The sequence below is a fragment of the Rhea pennata genome, chromosome 1, assembly GCF_028389875.1.
Source record: "Rhea pennata isolate bPtePen1 chromosome 1, bPtePen1.pri, whole genome shotgun sequence".
In the NCBI taxonomy this organism is placed as follows: Eukaryota; Metazoa; Chordata; class Aves; order Rheiformes; family Rheidae; genus Rhea; species Rhea pennata.
The window spans coordinates 118,482,787-118,503,035 of record NC_084663.1 but is presented as its reverse complement, the minus strand read 5'-3'; the positions used below and the strand labels follow the sequence as shown (position 1 = coordinate 118,503,035).

Below are 20,249 nucleotides of genomic sequence, written 5' to 3'. Positions count from 1 at the left end.
TGCAAGGTTGAGATATGACAGAGATATATGGAAAAATGCTTTAATTTCACTAGTGTTCCACAGAGGTACAGGCATATACCTGCTCTCCTACCCAGGTCAGGACTTGAAATTCTCTGGTAGCCTTTCAAGGTTAAGAGTTTGAAATGCAATAGTCAAAACTTAAAACAAAATTGGTGCTCTCCATATCATTGCTTGCCCTGCTTGTGATATTGCTTGGATGACTTGTTTTGGTTACCATAATAATTATGTATTTCAGTCCTACCTTGTAACACTACTGTAACATCCACAATTCACTTTTTCTAATACAAGGATAGCACTTAATCCAGGTTTTTAAATACAGTAACTTCTGACTTTTGTAATAAATGAACTACAAGTCTTAGAAAATAGTTCAGTAAATTAGTTTTTCGTTTATTTTCTCTTTATATGTTCAGAACATCATATATTCCAGCATCAAATCTAGGTGTAGAAAATGTAGATGTATGTTCAAACATATATTATAGATTTTCAGAATCAGGATAAACCAATTGTTCAAATATAAACCAGTAAGTAATCATTTTTTGATATGCATGTTAATACAGATATTAATAAAGTCAACAGATTATTTTTTTTGTTAATGTTAAATCATTATTTTTATTTTCACCTAATTCTGTTTTGTAACAATAATAAGGAATCTCTATGTAACAGCAACCTTGTTCCAGTCTTATTAACCTTCCCTCAAACTGGTCAGACTATAGCAAAACAAGAAATCTACATTTAAATACAAAAAGACAAAATCCCTACAACTCCCCAAAGCAAGTGTGGTTCACAGAAAACCCTTTTGCACTGAAAAAAGGTAAGGCATTTGCTTCCTAATCCCAACTCCATGTCAGAGTTGGGCTGTTTCAAAGAGAGTGACAGAAAGGCAATTATTTAATTAAGAGTAAATTCAGGTAAAACAAGGCCAAGTAACTCTACATTAGGGCAATATCATATTAATTCACATCATCTGCGCAGGTACACCCAAAAATCAGATTTCTGGCGACACGGTCAATGGTATGTGGAGGCCAACGGACACTGCTGTAAGCTGGGAGGTACAGGAGAAGTACCGTAACTGTAATTATCATTGTAATGATAACAGACCCTGGTGCTGTGGGGACAGGACAAGACTGCTCCGGGTAAGTGTGCCCTCCCAGGACACAGTCTGAGCCACAGCTATGTTACCACTTCCATGTGGCTCACCAGGTTCGAACAGTTTTGTCACTAAGAAACTGGCCATGAGGCCCATCAGCATCAGCAGGCAAAAGGGCTAAGTAAACTGGGGTCTCAGCCCCTTCATCTGGTGATTTAGGGGCTTGAGGACCTGCCATGTCTGTTCTCACCCACCCGGGACAGCAGGCATTGAGAAGGATGTGGTCACCTTTTCTTTTCTCATTCAACATCCGGGCTTGAATCCTGGACAAGACTGTGACACCAATTTTGGATACCCCATAGGCAGTATTGGGCCAACCCTCCTTCCCATGTACATTCTTCTTGGTATCTTCTACAAATTTTGTCATGAGTTTCACCAATTCTTCCTCAGTGATCACGTCACTGCGAAACTTTTGCTGAAGTTCTTTGCTGCAACTTGCCAGAGCTGAGCTACTCACCATACTAGAGACGTTCACCACTCTGCCTGGTAAAAGAGAATAGAGACTAATTAATTACTTTTACACACACTGAACAAGCCCCAAAATTGAAATGAACTTGTTCTGCAATCATGTATTCACTACTTAGGCGAATACCTGTAAAACATTTCACGTGGACTGTCTTGCAGAGCCTCTGGAGGATAACAGTTCATTGAATGTTAAATGTTTCTACTGAATTCCATTAGAAAAGGTAATTCAAGGTACAACCCTGCAAAAGCTCTCTGTCAAAGAGAAGGTATGCTTCCATGAAATAGCCTGTTAAAATCTACAGGCATATTCATAGTACTAAATGGTTTCCTCAGTAATAGTTGCTAAATTTTAAATACAATCTTGATGTTCTGGTGGAAAGTCTTCTCACTTCTGCAATAGTTTGAGCAAGGTGCCACCAGAACATATCCCAAAAGCCAGAAGAATACTGAATTCAGCAAAAGCAATCTGGGTCCTAATGCACAGAGACCATTAGCTTGTACGCAAAGTACCTGAATATTTACATGTCTCAGCATGCAAAGCTGCAGTATGCTATCCATCTCCCACCATTTTAGTACAGGGAGATGAGTCAGTTGGATCAATAATTCACTAATCTCCCCCACAATTGTTTGTTACACTGCTATCCTGTGCTTTTTTGACAGTGCACAACAATTTGGGCTGTGAGCTTAGGAATTAACAGAAATATTTAGATCTGAAAGCCCACAGAAATTAATACTGCCTGTCCTTAACCCTTAGCACAAGGAAACCTGTTTACAATTTTGGCACTTCACACACTTCCCCTCTTCGAGAAGTAATTTTTTCTGTCCTTTCCCCCCTCCTTAGAGGTTAAGAGTCCCCAGCTTCTATCCCATGTACTGTACTCCTTTTCTTTTTCTTAAAAACCTAGATGTATTTAATCACTAACATAGACTATATTTATAGCAGCATTTTTTTTACACTCATGCAAAGATCTATCGATCACAAATTTTGAAAATACTTCCATTAACAACAAACAAAGAAAACCCCAACCCTTAGATTTAATGCGAGTGTTTGAACCAAGTATCCCTCTTTCAGATTACCTGTGATACACCAGCAGTAATCCAGAGCATTTTTAGTGCTCCACTGTTAGGAAAACAGCAGCATTTTATGCAGGACAGTAGCCTGATGAGTACAAGTTTACTGCATTTTGCTAACACCTTCTTATTATTGATGTCTATCTTTTTTGAGCTTGGTCTCCTCCACTGTATTTACCATTTTTTTAGTAAGTGTTTTACTCTAGTGCCTTCTAACATCACCTAAGCGTGGTAGCTTAAAGTGATGTTAATCTTCAGGTGCTGTTTATAACTACATCCTTTGATATTTGCAAATACTGGCTACAAAGCAAAGGCTGTGACACTAGAGACAGACCAACAAGCCTGTGGAGAAGGCTTCTTCAGAAGTTGCAAGGACAAACATGTCACAAAGTCAATTGACACATTCCATTTTTAGATACTTCTTTATGTTAGCTGTATCCTCAAAATATCCTTTCTTAAGCAAGAACCTTTTATGTAGGCAGCTGTCATGAAAAGAACATGTGTAGGCTCTCCATTTCATCTTAGGGGTGCCATAAGAATTTCGCTCCAGTCCATAACAGAAGAATGCAACTGGACAGAAAGCAGATTTAAATATATACAAGAGAGAATAGTTGGAATAAGAAATCCCACAAGCTATCTCTATTCTCTTTTATGGCAGCAAGGTATACTCTTCCTGCTATGGGGCAGTGTACTTCTGAGACAGGACAGGATTTTGCCATTTAATCAGCAGCAAAATTCACATAGAACTATTTCTCTACCTGTTAAGTTAAACTCACCATAAGGCTTCACAAGAGGCAACAGTTCGGTGCAAACATTCCTGGTTCCAAAAAAGTTCGTCTTTAGTGTAACCTCTGCTTGGACTGCAAATGGGGTAGTGTCAGCAACTTTTGATAGGAGGTGGCAGCAAGGGAAGGAAAAAGAATTAAAAAAAAAATCAGTTATACTACTATTTGAAAAGAAGTAACAGAACTACTGAAAAACAAGTTTATCTTAGTTTCTTCTATTTTTTTAATAACTAGGGAACAGACACTTAAGCAATTAAAATACACAGAAGAGAAAAAAAATGCAACATCACTAACACTAGCATTCTTTTTCATGAAAAGATCCAGCTACGCAAAATTATTTTAGTAATAGGCCAATGATGTTTCACCTCTTCTTAGCTGAAGATTTTAAATTTGCCTCAGGAGAGCTGATAGTGTGACTCTGCAGAGTCATTTGCAGACCCATGGGCCTTTTATGTAGAAGAAATGAGGAATGATATGCTGCCTCAACCTGTCTAGTGCCTTTCCTTTACCTGCTCACATCCAGTGCTCACAATCCAGGTGGCTACCACCACATCCAAGTAATCTTGGAAGGAATCTCCTAGGTGCACAGTAGAGCACTTTGCTGCCACACTGACATGCCCACCTCTGTGTTTTGGGGAGCAGGGGTGGGGGTTAGGAGGGGAGAAATCAGGAAGAAGGCCTAAACCTACGATGCTGCTTCTGAAGTTGCAGAAAATTGGACTACCCTGGTATTAACATAAAACCAGGGCACACAACTGCTTCCTCCTCCTGACTAGTATGTTGTCCTGTTTACTGGATTGCCAGCTGAGACTTGGGGGCCAGGGCAGCGCAGAATTGCAACAGGCAATGTAAAAGTAGAATAAAGAATGTAGAGAGGCAAGACATAGTGCAATCTGAAGAAAAAAAAAAGAAACAAAACAGTAAAGATGTTTCACAAATCATTCCCATGAACTGACAGATCTGCTGTGACACAAGGGAAAGGGTGGGTATTAGCAGCTAGGAAAGAAAAGGGAGCTGACTGAGGTCAGTGTAAACTGCACTGTAAATGTATGAAATGAAGTACAGTACAGTGCACAAATGTACATTATGAAATCATTTTCACAAGACACCATTGACAGCTTGCCACCACCAAAAGGGGGACAGGATGCGCCACCATCCGACAAATTAGCTCAGCAACAACGCCATATGCTAAGCCTCCTCCACTATAAGAGTAAAGTAAGAGTTACAAAGCGACAGCATTCCTCTTTATCTGCTACAGACACAGCCTGTGCAGTGGAAAAGGCCACCTGCATAGATTAGGCAGGTCTCCACTTGTCTGGACATAGCCCAGACCATGTCAGCTCAAAAGAGAAGCAGTAAGAGGTCATTCAGTATTTAATCTAGTTATGTTTTTACTGCAAAACACAGCTTTATTTACTGACTTGTCTACTCTCTTGAGCAACAGGCATTCCATCAAAGGTTGCAGAACACTAGCTTACATTTAAACCTGATGCAATAAGTATATCATGGTCTGGCCTTTGTAAGAGTTATGATAGCGGGAGGAGAAAAGAAACCAAAAATCCACACAATCCTAAACTCCTGCTTTCATACTCACTCAGCAACAAAGCTCCACTAGATCTCAAAACCTCACTCATTTGTCTGACTAGATATATTGCCTCTAACATCTGACTGCTATGCTCTCTCTAGGCTTAATAAACATTATGACAGTTCTGACAGAACTTTGTTCAGAAGGCAACCCCTGAGTATCCATTTCATAGAGGAACTTTTTTTTTTTCCTGGACCAAGGACTTTGCTGGACTATCTGTACAGCAGCACAAATAAACTGAACTGATAATTTAATGACAAATTTAGTGTCTGACAGTGATAACACATACTATCAAAAACTCACCCTAGAGCCCAACTATGTTAAGAGTTCAGCCCTATAAAGCCTATCTTGAACATAAGCAGTCTTGCCACAAAGTACCATGTAAAATACACAGAGTAACTAGAACTCAGAGTTGCTGCATTTCTAATACATTAGAAGCTCCATTTTCAGCACTGTGTGAGGCTTGACCCATACTACCTGATAGGCCTCCTTAATTCATATCATGAGCAGATGACAGTCAGCACTTATGCTGTGCTGGAACATGTCCCACCTGGAGATCAGGCAAAGAAATTAAAAAAACAGCCTCCCTCTTCCTCCCCCCAAGATACAGGAAGAACAAGTTTGTGCTGACAGGGAAATGAACTAGTAATTGATCATGCTCAAGATCTGCTCCATCTGGAGCTAACATGATTCTCCATTTACTTTTAAAAACACATATGAGGCAAATGCACTCTTCTACACTTCTACACTCTTCACAACTGTTGTGCCTCCTTCACTTTCTCAACCTGTCTGCTGGAGAATGAAGGAGTTAGTTCTTACTCAGAACTGTGGCTCAGCAAGATTTAGGTTAACTGCTCTGTAGGTAACTGAAAAGCCTAAGGAAGTCAAGATAGGTTAAGATGTTAAGAGCACACAGGGCTGAAGGTTCTTTTTTAAATGCTGCAGTCCTTGAGCAGACAATGCACAGAACATAGAATCAATAAGGTTCGAAGGGACCTCTGGAGATCATCTAGTCCACCTCCTCTGCTCAGCAGGGTCACCTAGAGCATGTTAGACAAGGCTGCATCCAGGCGGGCCTTGAGTATCTTCAGAGAAGGAGACTCCACAACCTCTCCGGGCAACCTGTGCGAGTGCTCTGTCACTCTCACAGGGAAGAAATTCCCCCTCACTTTCAGGTGGAACTTCCTGTGGTTCAATTTCTGCCCATTGCCTCTTGTCCTGTCGCATGGGACAACTGAAGAGAGTTTGGCCCTGTCCCCCTGGCACCCTCCCTTCGGGTACTTAGACACATTGATAAGATCCCCCCCTCAGTCTTCTCTCCCCCAGGCCAAACAGGCCCAGCTCTTGCAGACATTTCCCATAGGGCAGGTGCTCCAGACCCCTGATCATCTTTGCAGCCCTACGCTGGACTCTCCCCAGTAGCTCCATGTCTCTCTTGTGCTGGGGAGCCCAGAACTGGACACAGTACTTGAGATGAGGCCTCACCAGGGCTGAGCAGAGGGGCAGGATCACCTCCCTTGACCTGCTGGCAACAGTCTTCCTAATGCACCCCAGGAGACCATTGGCCTTCTTGGCCACAAGGGCACATTGCTGGCTCATGGTCAACCTGTCATCCACCAGCATTCCCAGGTCCTTCTCTGCAGAGCTGCTCTCCACAAGGTCAGCCCCCAGCTTGTACTGGTGCCTAGGGTTATTTCTCCCTAGGTGCAGGACCCTGCACTTGCTCTTGTTGAACCTCAGGAGGTTCCTCTCCATCCAACTCTCCAGCCTGTCCAGGTCTCTCTGAATGGCAGCACAGCCCTCTGGTGTGTCAGCCACTCCTCCCAGCTTGGTATCATCAGCAAATTTGCTGAGGAGGCACTCTGCCCCCTCATCCAGGTCACTGATGAAAAAGCTGAACAGGATGGAACCCAGTACTGAGCCCTGGGGGATGCCACTAGCCACAGGCCTCCAACTAGACTCCACGCCACTGATGACAACTCTGAGCTCTGCTTTTCAGCCAGTTCTCAATCCACCTCACTGTCCACTCATCTAACTCATACTTCCAGAGCTTCTCTAGGAGGATGTTACGGGAGACAGTGTCAAAAGCCTTGCTGAAGTCAAGGACAATGTCCACTGCTAACATAGTACAAGGAGGCTTGCAGAAGAGAAAAAGCACAAGGTAGAAGAGAGAAAATACAGATCCCAGAAGAGCATAGCTGATATTTATGCAATGGTGAGTTCCCTTGGGCCTAGTGAAACTCAGCGGCACAGAGGCAATAAACCCAACCCTGCTCATATGCAGCAAGCCGACTGTGCACCTAAATTACCTTCATGCTTAGTACATGAAGTAAATACTATCTTCTAGGGAATCATTAGACATTCTGATGGGCCAACTGTGCATGTAGAAAAGGAAGAGCCCTTTTACCTTGCCTTCTTGTTATGCTTGAAAAGACAGGCAACTTGCCCAGCTAAAAAGCAGCATGCCACTGGCACAAAAGCCCTGTACAAAAAGCTTCATAAAATCCTTAATGTGTTTATTATCTTTCTTCATGTAACTTTACAGCACACATGACCTTCCCAGACAATCAGCTTCCTACCTTTGAAAGCAATCCCTGCATTGTTAACCAGCACAGTCAACCCTCCATATTTCTCCTTTAGGAAGTCTCGGAAAGTTCTGATGCTCTGCAGATCATCAATATCCAACTGGTGGAAGAGAGGATGCAGCCCTTCCTTCTGCAGCTTAGCCACTGCTTCCTGGCCACGTCCAGGGTCTCGGGCTGTCAAGTACACATCCCCTGGGAACTGCTTGCATAGAGCCCGCACAATTGCAAAGCCAATCCCTTTGTTGGCCCCTGTCACCACAGCCACTGGGACGCTGGACATTGTTTTCTCTGAACGTATGCCAAGATTACACTAACTGCAAACAGAAAAGAAGAAAATTTCACCTTGGAACAAACAAAGATGGATGTTTGAAATGGATTGTATTTTTTTCTGAAAAGTTCTATTTAGAATTCCATTTTGAATTACATAAAGTCATATTAGAATAGACACTAACTCTAATTTATTAAAATAGTTTAGATTATTAACAAAGAAATACATGTTTTGTGTTCATGTTTTGAAGAAAGCCCAACCACTGACTGGGTAAAAGTCACCAACTAAGCACCTGAAATGCTCAGTTAAATTTTGATGGGAACAGCTCTTCTGTAGGTACACCTTACAGAAAGGTCATTTCCTTCTTTCCAGGATATTCAGCAAGTTCAGCTCAAGTGCTGATGCAATCAAAGTTTTAAAACCAAAAACAAAACACCTCCCCCCCACACCGAGTGGCTTGACCTTTAAGTGCCAGGAGTGTAGCATAATTAGTTTTAGCATTTTTAGACAGAAATAGACAGAAGATGTGGTCTGCATTGGCTACACTGTTCTTTCTGTTTAACACATGCTTTAGATACAATACATGCTTGAGATTTTTTTTTTTTTTGTAGACAGTCCACTTAAAGCTGTATTGCCCCCATAAAAACAAGTGTAAAACATTGCTTTGTTCGCTTTTGATTCAATTCCTATTTCTCCTCCAAATTAACTTGTAATTAACCACGAGCAGACGTCTAGCAAGGAAGAAATCTTAAGCAGCCGCTAAGAACACAAACGTAAAAGCCTGCCCAGTTACTGACTGACTTCACCAGGGCCAGAAGCCACCCTCCTGGCTTGCCGTAATATCTCGTTTTCGTTGCAGATCGGCACGCTTTTCTCTCCACCAGCTCCCAAGGACCCACTTTTCTTCTTAATTAGAACCCAAAGCGAACCCGCAAGCCAAGATTAAACCCGACTCCTTAGCGGACTCCGCTTGCGGAGTTACGGGGCCGTTACGGGGGACCGACCCCTTACCCCCAAACCGCACCGGGCAGCCGGGACGTGCGCGGAGGCGCCGGACTCGCCGTGGCAGGCAGCGCTCCCCGACCCACCTGCAGCGCTCCTCAGCCCTGCGCAGCACCACAGGGCGGGACGAGCCGGCCGCCGCCCACACACTCTCCACACACCGCCTCCACCGCAGGAAGAACGCAACTAAGATGGCGCCCAGCGAGGCCCCGCCTCCCGCGGCGGCGCGAGGCGGGCAACGGCCGGGGGGCGGGTAACGGTCAGCGGCGGCGGACGACGGTGGGGAGTGGCGGCCGCTTCGGCTGGTGCGCTAGGTGGGCCGGCGCTGGGGAGGGTGGGCAGGGTGCTCGCTTGCCTCCTCTCCCCTGTTCCCCAGGAGGCGGCCGGGAGTGCTGCTGGCTGCGCCTGGGAGACAGGGGATTTCTCATTGCTCTCTTGAATCTTTGTGGTTCACCACATCTCCCCTCCTCCCCCCCGCCCCCGAAATGTGAGGGGGGCACGAATGGCCCCAGGCGGTGCTTGTCTCGGTGAAGCAGCAGGGATTTGGCTGGAAGACCAGGAATACAGTGAGAGGCCTGGTTATGTGGTGATGAAGCGGCCTGTTTTCTGGTGCGGTTTTTCCCTTGGGCGCGCACAGACGCACCTTCTCTCTCTCCCTTTCTCTCACCACCAAGAAGGAGTTTATGTTGAGAAAGAGATTTTTTTTAAAAGCAGCCTCTCTCCTAAAGGGGTTTGCCTCTCTGCCTGGATGATTGGCATCCTCAGGCACGCTTACAGCTTGCACGGGTTGTGCCTTGGATGGCAGAAGGGAGTGCGTTGGTGTTGCTGTCTTTGCTTGACTCTCTTACAGCTCTAATTTCAAGCAAAAACTGCTGTTCTGAAATTCAGTTAATGATGTTGGCAAGGAGAAATTAAATACACCCATCTATTAGGGTCTATGCTGTAACCAATAAGGTTGATGCAATTTATTAATTATGCTTGTTGAATGAACATGAATGATGTTGGAGTACCTGAGGAGTAATATTATTGTGGTGTATGATATTGGATTTTGTGATCATATGTATGTGGGGTAAGATTGTTTCGCACATAGATGATTTTATTTGATGTCTCCATTCTGTTATTCTTGCTGTTAGAAGGAATAAACTACAGAGACTGTATATGTCACTTTTCAAAAAGTGTAGTACATTTTCTGTTTGAAAATGCTTTAGTTTTGTGTGCATAAATTACAATATTTCTTTTCCTGTAGAGAACTATGGTTGTACCTTGGCCAAGATGACAGCTTAAAGCCTTCACTCACATTGTTCACCATCATTTAAAGGCTTACTTGTAGCATATTTTCTAACCTTTAAAGAACAGTATGTTTAGTAGGTGGTGCTTTGATTTGTCTAATTGAGATAAAAAATGTGTAATAGGTGAAACAAACACTAAACGTTTTTAAGGAACTTTTTTTTTTAATTCAGGTTGTCTAAGGCAAAACTTGTTTCTTAATATGAAGAAAAACAGAGGGCGGACAGGTCGAAAGAGAAGAAGGAAACACTTGCAGAGTTTTATGAATGGAGGTATATATAATCCATGGAAGTAATGCTAAATAGTAAATTAATCCATTGCTTGTCCAAGGGGAATGTTTGCCAAACACCTTTGAGTTCTGAAACTAACATTTATAAATGTCATCTTTTTCTGTACAAAGATTTTGGCAGTAATTTACAGTTCCGAGGCATGGTGGGTATTGTGAGCTCTTTTTTTCTGACTAATGGGAAGTACTACATTATTCTTATTTGGCCCTGGAACGTGCTGAATAACTCCTGCGGTTCTGAGGACTCCCAGTTTCCAGAGGCCCAGAACTTAGCAAACTGATGAGAGGGGAGCCTTTTTTGCTTTCCTGTCGTGTTGCACTAAGATATCCAAAACACGCATTTTCTGGATATACAATAATGTTTTTGAACTTCTTTTGTTTTATGCTAGAATGATCTTTTATAGTATTAATTCACTTTTTTTTATTTTTAAGTCAACTGTAGTCACAAGCTGGAATACATTAAACTAAAGAAGTGGCTGAAAGACAGAGGTTTTGAAGACAGTAATTTAAGGCCAGCAGAGTTTGGGGGTAATGTTTTAATTATTTATTGATGGTACATATTGCTGTTTCTTCTAAAGATGCTTGATTCCTACTTTTGTTTTAAATCACACACTTGGCTGTCTTCAATTACCATTACTTCTTCAAGGACTTCTAGCAAAAGCACAGGAATATAATTTAATGCGTTATGAGTAGACGTGGAGGCCTGAAGTCCTGTAAACTGTTTCTTATATAAAGATACTCTTGTATAAAGCTTCAGCATGAGAATCTGCTACAAAGCATATGCAGACCTGTGCAGAATTCCTTGGAGAAATTGAGGTTTTAAATGTTATCTCTTAAGTGTTTCCAGATTTAGAACCTAGCCTTGTTATCATTTCTTCATCCTGTTTTTTTGCATACTGTTTCAACAGAGCTATGATATCTAATGAATAAGTAAACGGTTGCAAAGATGGGATTCATTTAGTAGTGAAGACACATGGCTGTTTGCAAGAAAGATAAATATACTTGCATTTTTTTTTCTCTTTAATTAGACTGTATTTCAAAAACTTTTGTAGTATTCTATTTAAGGAGAGTAGAGAAGATATTATGAATCAGACAAAAATATTGTGACTAGAAACTGTAAGGTACAGTTAAAGCTCAAACCTAGAGTGGCAGCCAGTGATGAAGGACATGTTTGAAGAAAAAGTGGAAAAAAAAAGATAGTAATGTATGGAACTGGACAGCAAGTGTTGCTGGGGATGTAGGGGAACAGACTTTTACAGGATCCTGAAAAGCAGAAGAAAAATAAAGAGACTCAAAGAACAAAGAAATTAGCTGTATATCTGGAACAAGCCATAAGTGTTTTTTATGATTTGTAAGATATATGTATATTCTTCTAGAGTTTTGCCTTGCAGGCAAGGTTAATTTCTGCAGTTTATTATAGTTTTCTATATTTTACTATAAGCATCCTCTTTGTTTCTGCTTCTTCAGATACAGGAAGAGGACTGATGACAATGAAAGCTCTTCAGGTTGGTAACGTTGATTCTTATGGAAGAGCTTCTCTGAGCTCTCTGGGATGTAGTGGTATTTGCAACACGGAAAGCTCAAAAGTCTGCATAAGGTCCATTCTGTGGTGGATGTAGTTTCTAGCCTAATACTAGAATTTGCAGTGTAGTTATAATCTGCAAGATGATCTCCTCTGTGGACTGAGGACTTGTTGGATGAAGTAACTCTTGTCCTCGTCTACAACGATTTATTGTTTAGTTTCATGTTGCAGTTTAAGGGAATCAATGGCTAGCTGATACCAGAAGGAGCTGGCCCCTTTCCTCCTGTATGCATTCTCCTTTAGCTGTAGTCTCCCACAGCTTTTTTTGGTCTGGGGCTTTAGCAATCTTTTCATCTTTGTGCATCGGGGAGCTAAAATAGCAGAAAACACTCTTAAGAAAAGTGATTAGCTTTGCTAACTTTGTTCTTTGAAATGGCTCCCCTTGGTCAAACCAGTGCTGACAACAGGAAAAAGTGGGATATTAGGGATGGAGATGGAAGAAAGAGACCAGCCCTTTAAGCAGCGTTTTACTGTTAGACTAGCTCAGCCATAGTGTGACACCACTGCTTTAACCTCACCTTGGTGTCCCTCTTCTTTCTTGGTAGACCAACTAAAAAAAAATGTGATTCCTCAAACATTCCCACTAGAAAAGGGGAATGAGAAAAAGTACATTGCCCTTCAGGTATTGACACAGAAAGTCTGAGCTTGGGCTGAAAAATGCCGTCAGAGAACAGGCTTATCAGAAAGGTTTCGTAACTAGTATGAGAGCAATATGTTAAATACTGATACAATGTGTTAAAATAATCAAACCAAACACTGAGCCTTTTGTGGAGTAGAGAATGTAGCAAGAGATGGGAAGCAGATGCAGTGGAAAGTCAGATGTAGAATGGAAAGGGAAGATCTATACCCTCTGTTTATGGGGCTGAACACATATGGCTCAAGCCAGACAGGAAGGCTGGTTTACACAGACACAGTCTTGGCAAACAAGGACAGGATAAACATGGCCTTAAATAGCTCTTTCTCATACTGCTGTGCTGATACAAGTCCAGATATTTGTAAGATCTAATGTAAAATATATGTCAGTGCAAAGGTGATGATGCTGATCAGCCAGGCAGCAAACCCTGTGAACAACTAACTCTCTAGCAGTGACAGTTCATACTGACTGCAGTCATCCTCCTTCCCTGGACTGTGACTGTCTTAAAACCATGCCAGTTTCCATCAAGTTGGGCATCTCATCCTTGTGCTTCCTGGCATTAGTATTCTCTGGGGAATGTTTCTGTTTTCAGAAATCGTGTGCTAAAAGAGCCCTTTACACTTGACCTTTACTGTTCTTTTTGTGTGTGTGTGTGTATATGTGTATTCTGTGTGTTCTGTTTTTTTTTTTTTTTTTTTTTTTTTTTCCCTCATAGGCAGGGGAACTCGTTATCTCATTGCCTGAAAAATGCTTACTCACCACAGACACTGTCCTTAGTAGCTGCTTAGGAGAATACATTACAAAGTAAGTGAAAAGTGACATTTGTGGCAGGAAAGGAAAACAAGACTTTCTCAGCTGGCCTTTTCTGTGGTTTGGCTCATTACTAGATGAATCATCTTAAGTGGTAGTAGGATTTTAAACTGCAGACCCTAACTTTTAGGAGTATTTCTTGTGGTCTTTTGTATGTGTGGAATGCTCAGATAAGAAAGATTTGGACACAGAACAGTCCATTTTAGCCAGGCAGAGTTGGAGAGACAGTACTGGCTTGAACTTGGCCTGCCCCTAAAGCCAGCTTGGACTGAAATAGCTTCAGCCAGTTATGAATGATTTCTTGGGAATCTTTGAATGTGCTTTAATAAGAGAAGGGATTAAAATAAGGTTAAAAAACACTGATGTGAACATAGCCTTTTAAAAAGTTCAGAACAAAGGCCTATACTGCAATGAGTACTTGTTTTGTATCTTAAAAAAGAAACAAAAAACAACAAAAAAATGGTGAGCCTGAAATTGCTGCTACAAGCCAGCTTTTTTAGTTTTTCAATAAAATGAACTCAAAAGCCTCTTTGAAATCATCAAAAGGACTTACAGATGAACTACAAAAAAGTTTAAAGTAGAAACTATTTGTAACATTTAAAAGTACTAGAAGACAGAAAATATTATTGCAGCCATTTCCTATCTTACCTCTGTGTGTCTGCTGTATTGGTAATTTTATTTTATTTTTTAACAGATGGAAGCCTCCTGTATCTCCTTTGATAGCACTGTGTACGTTTTTAATAGCAGAGAAGCATGCTGGTGAGAAATCTTTGTGGAAGCCATATCTTGATATTTTGCCCAAGATGTACACTTGTCCTGTTTGTTTGGAGCAAGATGTAGTAAGCCTTCTTCCTGAGCCTTTAAAAAGGAAGGCTCAGGAGCAGAGAACAATGGTCCATGAGTTGTACCTGTCTTCCAAGGCTTTTTTCTCTTCCCTGCAGCCATTGTTTGCTGAGAACACAGAGACTATTTTTAACTACAGTGCCCTAGAGTGGGCTTGGTGCACTGTTAATACCAGAACAGTATATATGAAACATTCACAGAGGGAATGTTTCTCTCTTGAGCCAGATGTTTATGCTTTGGCACCATATTTAGATCTGCTAAACCACAGCCCAAACGTTCAGGTAAGAGACTAAAAATAGATCATTTAGCTTCTTTATTTGTAAATGCGCTAACTCGGTACAGTATGCATATACGTGATAGATTAAGAGTGTCTGGAGTTCAGTGAGAGATGGCAGAGTGGGGAAATTGTCTGTCAGGAGGACACTACTCCACTGTGGAGTGCTGAGTGTGCAGTTTATATATATCTTGGAACTTGTTATTCAGCCTGGGACAGTTGAATAATAATGATTCAAATGTTTTAGTTAAGTAGCAAAGCAAAGGTATGGGGACAGCGCACAAAGTTTGGGTGAGATTTACCTTCAGTGTAGCTACTGGGAAGAGCCACTTGTAAATAACCCTGCTCTGCTCCCCCAAAAGATTCAGATCCTATGACAAATCTAAAGACTTACATAGTCCTTTACCTTGGTTCAGAGCAGCTTCTGTGTAGTCTGAGGAGAATGCCATGTACAGAGCAATTCCACCTGGATAGCTGGGATAGCACAAAAGTGGCCAGCTCTGCATGAGGCTGTTTTTACTTGTGGATGTGGGGTTTCTGTCTACAGGGTGAGTGGTACATCCTGCAGGCTAAGGTTTTGATGTTTGTTCTTCATATTAGTATTTATAAGGTAGTCCTAGTGTGGAATCCACCAGATCAGTTGCCTGCTCAGACATCTGTAACACTAGATGTTTGCATTCTTTTGTTATAGTATTAGGGAATAGATCAATATTGACAGTCTTTAATGTTCAAGGTGTAATTAATTTTTTTTATCCTCTCTTCCTGCCATAAAGTAAAATATCTTATTTTTAATTTCTCAAAGGTAAAGGCTGCTTTTAATGAACAGACCAGAAGCTATGAAATTAGGACAGATTCACAGTGCGAAAAATACAAAGAAGTGTTTATCTGCTATGGGCCTCATGATAACCAGCGACTCCTCCTAGAATATGGATTTACTGCCATTGATAACCCACACAGCAGTGTTTATGTCTCACCAGGTTGGATATATAGATTGAGAGATAGAATAATGGAGAGCAGAATCTGAGCAAGTTAATGCTGCATCTCTTCAAAAGGAGATCTGGGTAAAAGGAATAATTAAAGGACAGTGAAGAAGTTCACACACTTGCATTTATATGCACAGTGCACATACGCACAATGCATATTAAGACATTGTTAAAATTAATTTTAGTACCATCAAAATATTTTCCAATTCCAAGAAGTGGAATAGTGTTTGATACCCTTTGGACTGCACAGAATTTAGTGAATTGAGATTTCTAATTGAAAGTGTTCTTTAGTAACTTTGCCTTTTGTGAAATGGTGACTCTTACTCAGCATTTATGTAGGGATTCCAAATGGATGTCTTAAGAGTCTATCATTGATTTCAAGATTGAAGCCCTGGTCCTCAATAAGTAAAGAAGTTTTTCTTTAGCTTCAATTTGAGTCAGGATTTCTATTATAAGAATTCAATATTGCAGATTGCTTTTTTTTCAAATTAATTTTTGATTATATTTAAGTTCACTCAGATGTTGTGGTTTTGCAGTGTTTGGTCTTTGTCCATTTGTAAAATATGGCTGAAATGTTATTTCAGAATTGAAGATTGTGGTTTCTCCTGTGTAATATTTATTTAAATTTTTAAAATGTGTTTTTTTTCGCAGATACTCTACTCAGATATTTTCCAACACAGGACAACCAGAGAAATATGAAACTTTCTATTCTAAAGAATCATGATTTTTTAGAGTAGGTATCAGGTTCAGTTTGGGTTTTCATTTCTGTTTTTCTGGGAGTCGAATTTTGCTTCTATTGTCAAAATCCAGCATAAAATACTTACTTATTTTTTAACAAACTGACATGTTTGCTGTTTGCGGAAGAGCATACCAGTGGTAAATGCCAATATCAAAGCTTCAGATAGGCTTCAAGGTCCATTCTGTCTCCTAGCCGTGGACAGCAGCAGAGTAAGGGGAGTCAGGGAATCCTGTATTCCCTAAGACCAGAAATTATTTCTTCAAAGTGCTTGTCAGGAGCATGGTTGTCATGCTATAAAAGGTCACGTATACTTTCTCCTTGTTGGTAATTCTCATTTTTTTAGAAACTTGACCTTTGGATGGGATGGACCATCTTGGAGACTCCTCACAGCCCTCAAGTTATTAAATCTTGGAGAAGATGAATTGTAAGTTTCGGTACTCTTTAAATATTCAGCAAATGAGTATGTTTCATTTTTCTTTACTTGTTCTTTCCACGTATAAGATACTATGATAAGTAATTGTTTTGCATCTTCTGAGACAATCTCATTGACTGCGGCTGAGAGAGGCAAAGAAGAAAGATCAAAAAAAGTATGTAATGTGATGTCATGGCCTGCTTGTTGTTTCGGTCTTTTATTTTCCTGTTTTAAAGACTAGGCATACACTATTGTTTTCCCTCTCTGTTTCAAGAATTGGGTATTACTTTAAGGTTCAGATTCCAGACTATCTTTCTGGTGGCTTGAGGGGCTTGTAAGTGTTATTAACTCTGCTTGATTTCTCTGAGGTTGTGTTGCAGAGACTGCTTCTGAAATTTTAAGGCTAAATATGTTGCTGAAGCTCATCTCCATTGACTCTCAGTACAGTCTTGATCATTTATTCCAAATTTGCTTCAACCAGCACTGACAGAAAATGGTTGCCTGAACATTTTTTGTAATAATAAATAAAAAAATGTTTTCTTGTGGCTTTAATTTGGATGACCATCTATGCTTTGAAGATTCATTACTGAGTGGAATAAGTTGTTCTACAAATAAATCCCTGTGACACTAGTTTAAAGCCCATAAGGTGTGTTATTATGTGAGGTGATATTTAGCAGAAGCCATGCTAATAAATTCTACCTGAATGCGATTAACTTTTACTTCTTACTAAGGTGCTGCTGAAGTTGGTGATAGCATGGCAGAGCAGTAAGGCCCAGAAGCGTTAGTCTAAGTGTTGACTGTGGCCTTGGCTGAAAGGGTGGGAGTGCAAGGAGTGTCATCCCAGCAGCATTAGGAACTGCTGCTACAGACCACTAAACCTCTCTTCTATTTTCCTTGCATTATTAGTTTGATGTCTGAGTGCTGTGTGTCTTTCCTATGTATGTTAACCTTACTTGCCTTATACCAGTGACAGTATGTCTTAGTATAACCATTGATTTATTGTTCAGTAGGGGAATACAGCAAATGATTTTGTGTTGTTTGAATGTTTTGGTTCTAGTATCTGCTGGAAAAGAACGCTGCTTGGTGATGTAGTTTCAGCCACAAATGAAGAGCAGACGTTGAATGTAACAGAAAAAATATGCCTTTTTTTAGTAGAGGAGACGCAGCATGTTCTTCTCCAGGTAATTTGTTAGAAGAACAAGGTAGCCCAGATTTCTTTTTCTCCTCTCATAGATACATGGTAGTGTAATTTTCAGGGGTGAGAATAGAATGAGGGGAGCGTAGTGACTTCACTGAAGAAATAAAGGCTTTTGTACCACTAAAATGCTCAGCAGATTTTCGAGCTGCAGCAAAAATGTGGATCACATTACAAAGCTTATCCAAAGCCCTGTAAACAGGTTAAAAGTCTTTAGCCTTCCATTGCCCACTGTGTGAATGCATTTGTTGAGGGTGATCTTTTAGAAGAGGATGTAAACTTACATAATGTGGAAACAGAAGATATGGCAGATCTGCTGTGAGGTGCCCTTGTTGCAGAAGGTGAGGGCTGTGCTCTTTAGAGCCGGTCAACCCAAATGAACTACCCTTCAGTGTTGTGAAATTAGCCGATTTTCTCCAAGAGAGATCTCCAAGACCAAGTAACAGCTCTGTTAAAAACAATCTCTCCTTCCTTTCTGAATTTTGGCAAAAAAATGTGTATACCTAATGTCAAGTTGGATAATCATCATTGAAAGGGATTATGAAAATACATATATATATATTTTTTTTGCAAAGGAAACACATGTATGCATGGAGTGTGAGCCTAACTGAATTGTGGAATACATCTTGAGGTTTGTGTGGGCTTAGGAGTCTGATGTCAGGTAGACATTTTCAGTCTCCCTTTCTCTTCTCGGTTCCAGTGTGTTTTCTATCCACGTGATGATATTTTTCAAATTTTCTTCATCCACAACTACTCTTGTGGAAGATACAAAAATACTGAATTTCAACATGGTTGCACAGAATCTCTTCCACAACTTAGCTTTCCAGAATTATATGTTCATGTCTTACGCTAAATAAAGTGAATCTTAAGTAATTTCATACCGTTTTTATAAACTTCAGATTTCCCAGTTGAAAAGGGACAAAGAAAATCTTAAAAACCACCTGACTTTGGTAGAAGCACTACGCTTGGAAGATCTGAAGATTCTACAAAAGTCAGCAGAAATTCTGTGCAACTTGAAAATGGCAACAACTTGACCCATCTGGAATTGTGATAGCTGCAGCTGATTGGATCTCAGTTGCCATGTAGCTGTCTGGCTTAACTGTTTTTAACGGACTTGAGCAACAACGAATAATGTAGAACGTCATCATAATATTCTCAGTTTTGTTTACGAGTTGCATGGGATATTGAGTCTTACTCTGTTTTTTGCTGAACTTCTCCACTAATATAAAAGATTAGCCCAAAGAGTAGGGAGGAGCAGAGGTGACTTTCTATACATCTCATCCAAATCATGGCTGCTGTAAGCAAAACAGCTTTTGGGGTAATTTGAGCAACCCCAGAATGTGGGCTTTGGAAGTGCTACAGTTTACAGCTCTCAGTGGTCTGCAGCATGGATCATGAAGTCAGTCAGATAATCTTTAGTGCGTATTTGATCTCTGGCACTTGTCAGAGAGAGGAAAGGACAGAGCTGCTTGTATCTGCCCTGTACTGAGCCTACATCTTTTTCCTGGACATGTCCCTGAGAATTAGTGGTTTACATACTGTCTGTTCATTACTGGAGCAGTACATGTGGACTAAAGCACAGATTACTGTAGTCCTATTGTGACCCCAAGACATTCCCTTCTCAGTTTCAGCCCAAGTGTTCCTTGAACAGGCTGTTATTGAAGGTCCAGGCTTGAAATGCCATTAAGAAGTATGCATTTCTGTCCTTTATTCAAAGCTCTCTCCAGATTCGCCCATTTGTGTTTTGACTCCTTGTGTTCAGATTGTGAACTGAAATGATACATCATTTTGAACTGTTTGTTGCTTGCTTTTTGATCACCTGGTGATTAATTCTGTTTCCATTCAGTTCTAGTGATTACACCGAAATATTCTTACTCTGTTGAAAAGGGATAGTCTCATGAGCTACTTTTCAGTATCTAGTAGGGGCCTTTAGGCAGCAAAGACAAAGACTTCTCCAAAGGACATTTAGAGCAGCTTATTTAAATTTTCTAAACTTTATTTTTAATGATAGTTGTATTGTGATTATTTTCTATTGTATAGACTATCAAATTTCATAGAATTTTTCGTTAATATTTTTAGCATTTTTTAAAGATGTGTTTTTAAAGACTGGTTGTTTTTATAAAATACATTGATTCATTTTCTATGACTATGCTCTGCTTTTTTAAATAAAAAATAGAATTGAATACCACAGTGAAAGCATTTTAGGTAATGACATCATTTAAAGAAAAAAAAGTGCAACAAGATAAAGCTGTTAAGAAATATTCAAACCCAAATA

At 40.5% G+C, this 20,249-nt stretch overlaps 2 protein-coding genes across 4 annotated transcripts; one reads left to right on the top strand and one right to left on the bottom strand.

Annotated features, from left to right (window-relative positions):
- Positions 1-387: 387 nt before the first annotated feature.
- On the bottom strand, positions 388-9,124 carry LOC134139145 (carbonyl reductase [NADPH] 1-like). Of its 3 annotated transcripts, none has more exons than XM_062573541.1 (4): positions 9,016-9,124; positions 7,654-7,973; positions 3,481-3,588; positions 388-1,651 (listed from the first exon to the last, which is right to left on the bottom strand). In XM_062573541.1, the coding sequence occupies exons 2-4, from the start codon at positions 7,937-7,939 to the stop codon at positions 1,215-1,217; spliced, it is 831 nt and encodes a 276-aa protein (XP_062429525.1). In that variant the 5' UTR covers positions 7,940-7,973; positions 9,016-9,124; the 3' UTR covers positions 388-1,214. The 3 variants fall into 3 exon arrangements, with proteins under 3 accessions (XP_062429525.1, XP_062429533.1, XP_062429542.1); XM_062573549.1 differs by having other exon boundaries at positions 8,939-9,026; XM_062573558.1 differs by having other exon boundaries at positions 8,952-9,021.
- A 58-nt stretch (positions 9,125-9,182) lies between these two features.
- SETD4 (SET domain containing 4) lies at positions 9,183-19,958 on the top strand. Its single transcript, XM_062573533.1, has 11 exons — positions 9,183-9,243; positions 10,390-10,488; positions 10,935-11,030; positions 11,970-12,007; positions 13,434-13,522; positions 14,223-14,652; positions 15,448-15,622; positions 16,280-16,361; positions 16,711-16,791; positions 17,837-17,960; positions 18,874-19,958. The coding sequence occupies exons 2-11, from the start codon at positions 10,419-10,421 to the stop codon at positions 19,006-19,008; spliced, it is 1,320 nt and encodes a 439-aa protein (XP_062429517.1). The 5' UTR covers positions 9,183-9,243; positions 10,390-10,418; the 3' UTR covers positions 19,009-19,958.
- The last annotated feature ends 291 nt before the right edge of the window (positions 19,959-20,249 follow it).

Coding starts and splice junctions, on each gene's coding strand:
- LOC134139145 (XM_062573541.1), bottom strand. CDS start 7,939: ATGTCCAGCGTCCCAGTGGCTGTGGTGACAGGGGCCAACAAAGGGATT. Junction 3,589..7,653: donor TGCAGGGATTGCTTTCAAAG/GTAGGAAGCTGA, acceptor TCCTATCAAAAG/TTGCTGACACTACCCCATTT. Junction 1,652..3,480: donor GCCTCTTGTGAAGCCTTATG/GTGAGTTTAACT, acceptor CTCTTTTACCAG/GCAGAGTGGTGAACGTCTCT.
- SETD4 (XM_062573533.1), top strand. CDS start 10,419: ATGAAGAAAAACAGAGGGCGGACAGGTCGAAAGAGAAGAAGGAAACAC. Junction 11,031..11,969: donor AAGGCCAGCAGAGTTTGGGG/GTAATGTTTTAA, acceptor CTGCTTCTTCAG/ATACAGGAAGAGGACTGATG. Junction 14,653..15,447: donor ACCACAGCCCAAACGTTCAG/GTAAGAGACTAA, acceptor AATTTCTCAAAG/GTAAAGGCTGCTTTTAATGA.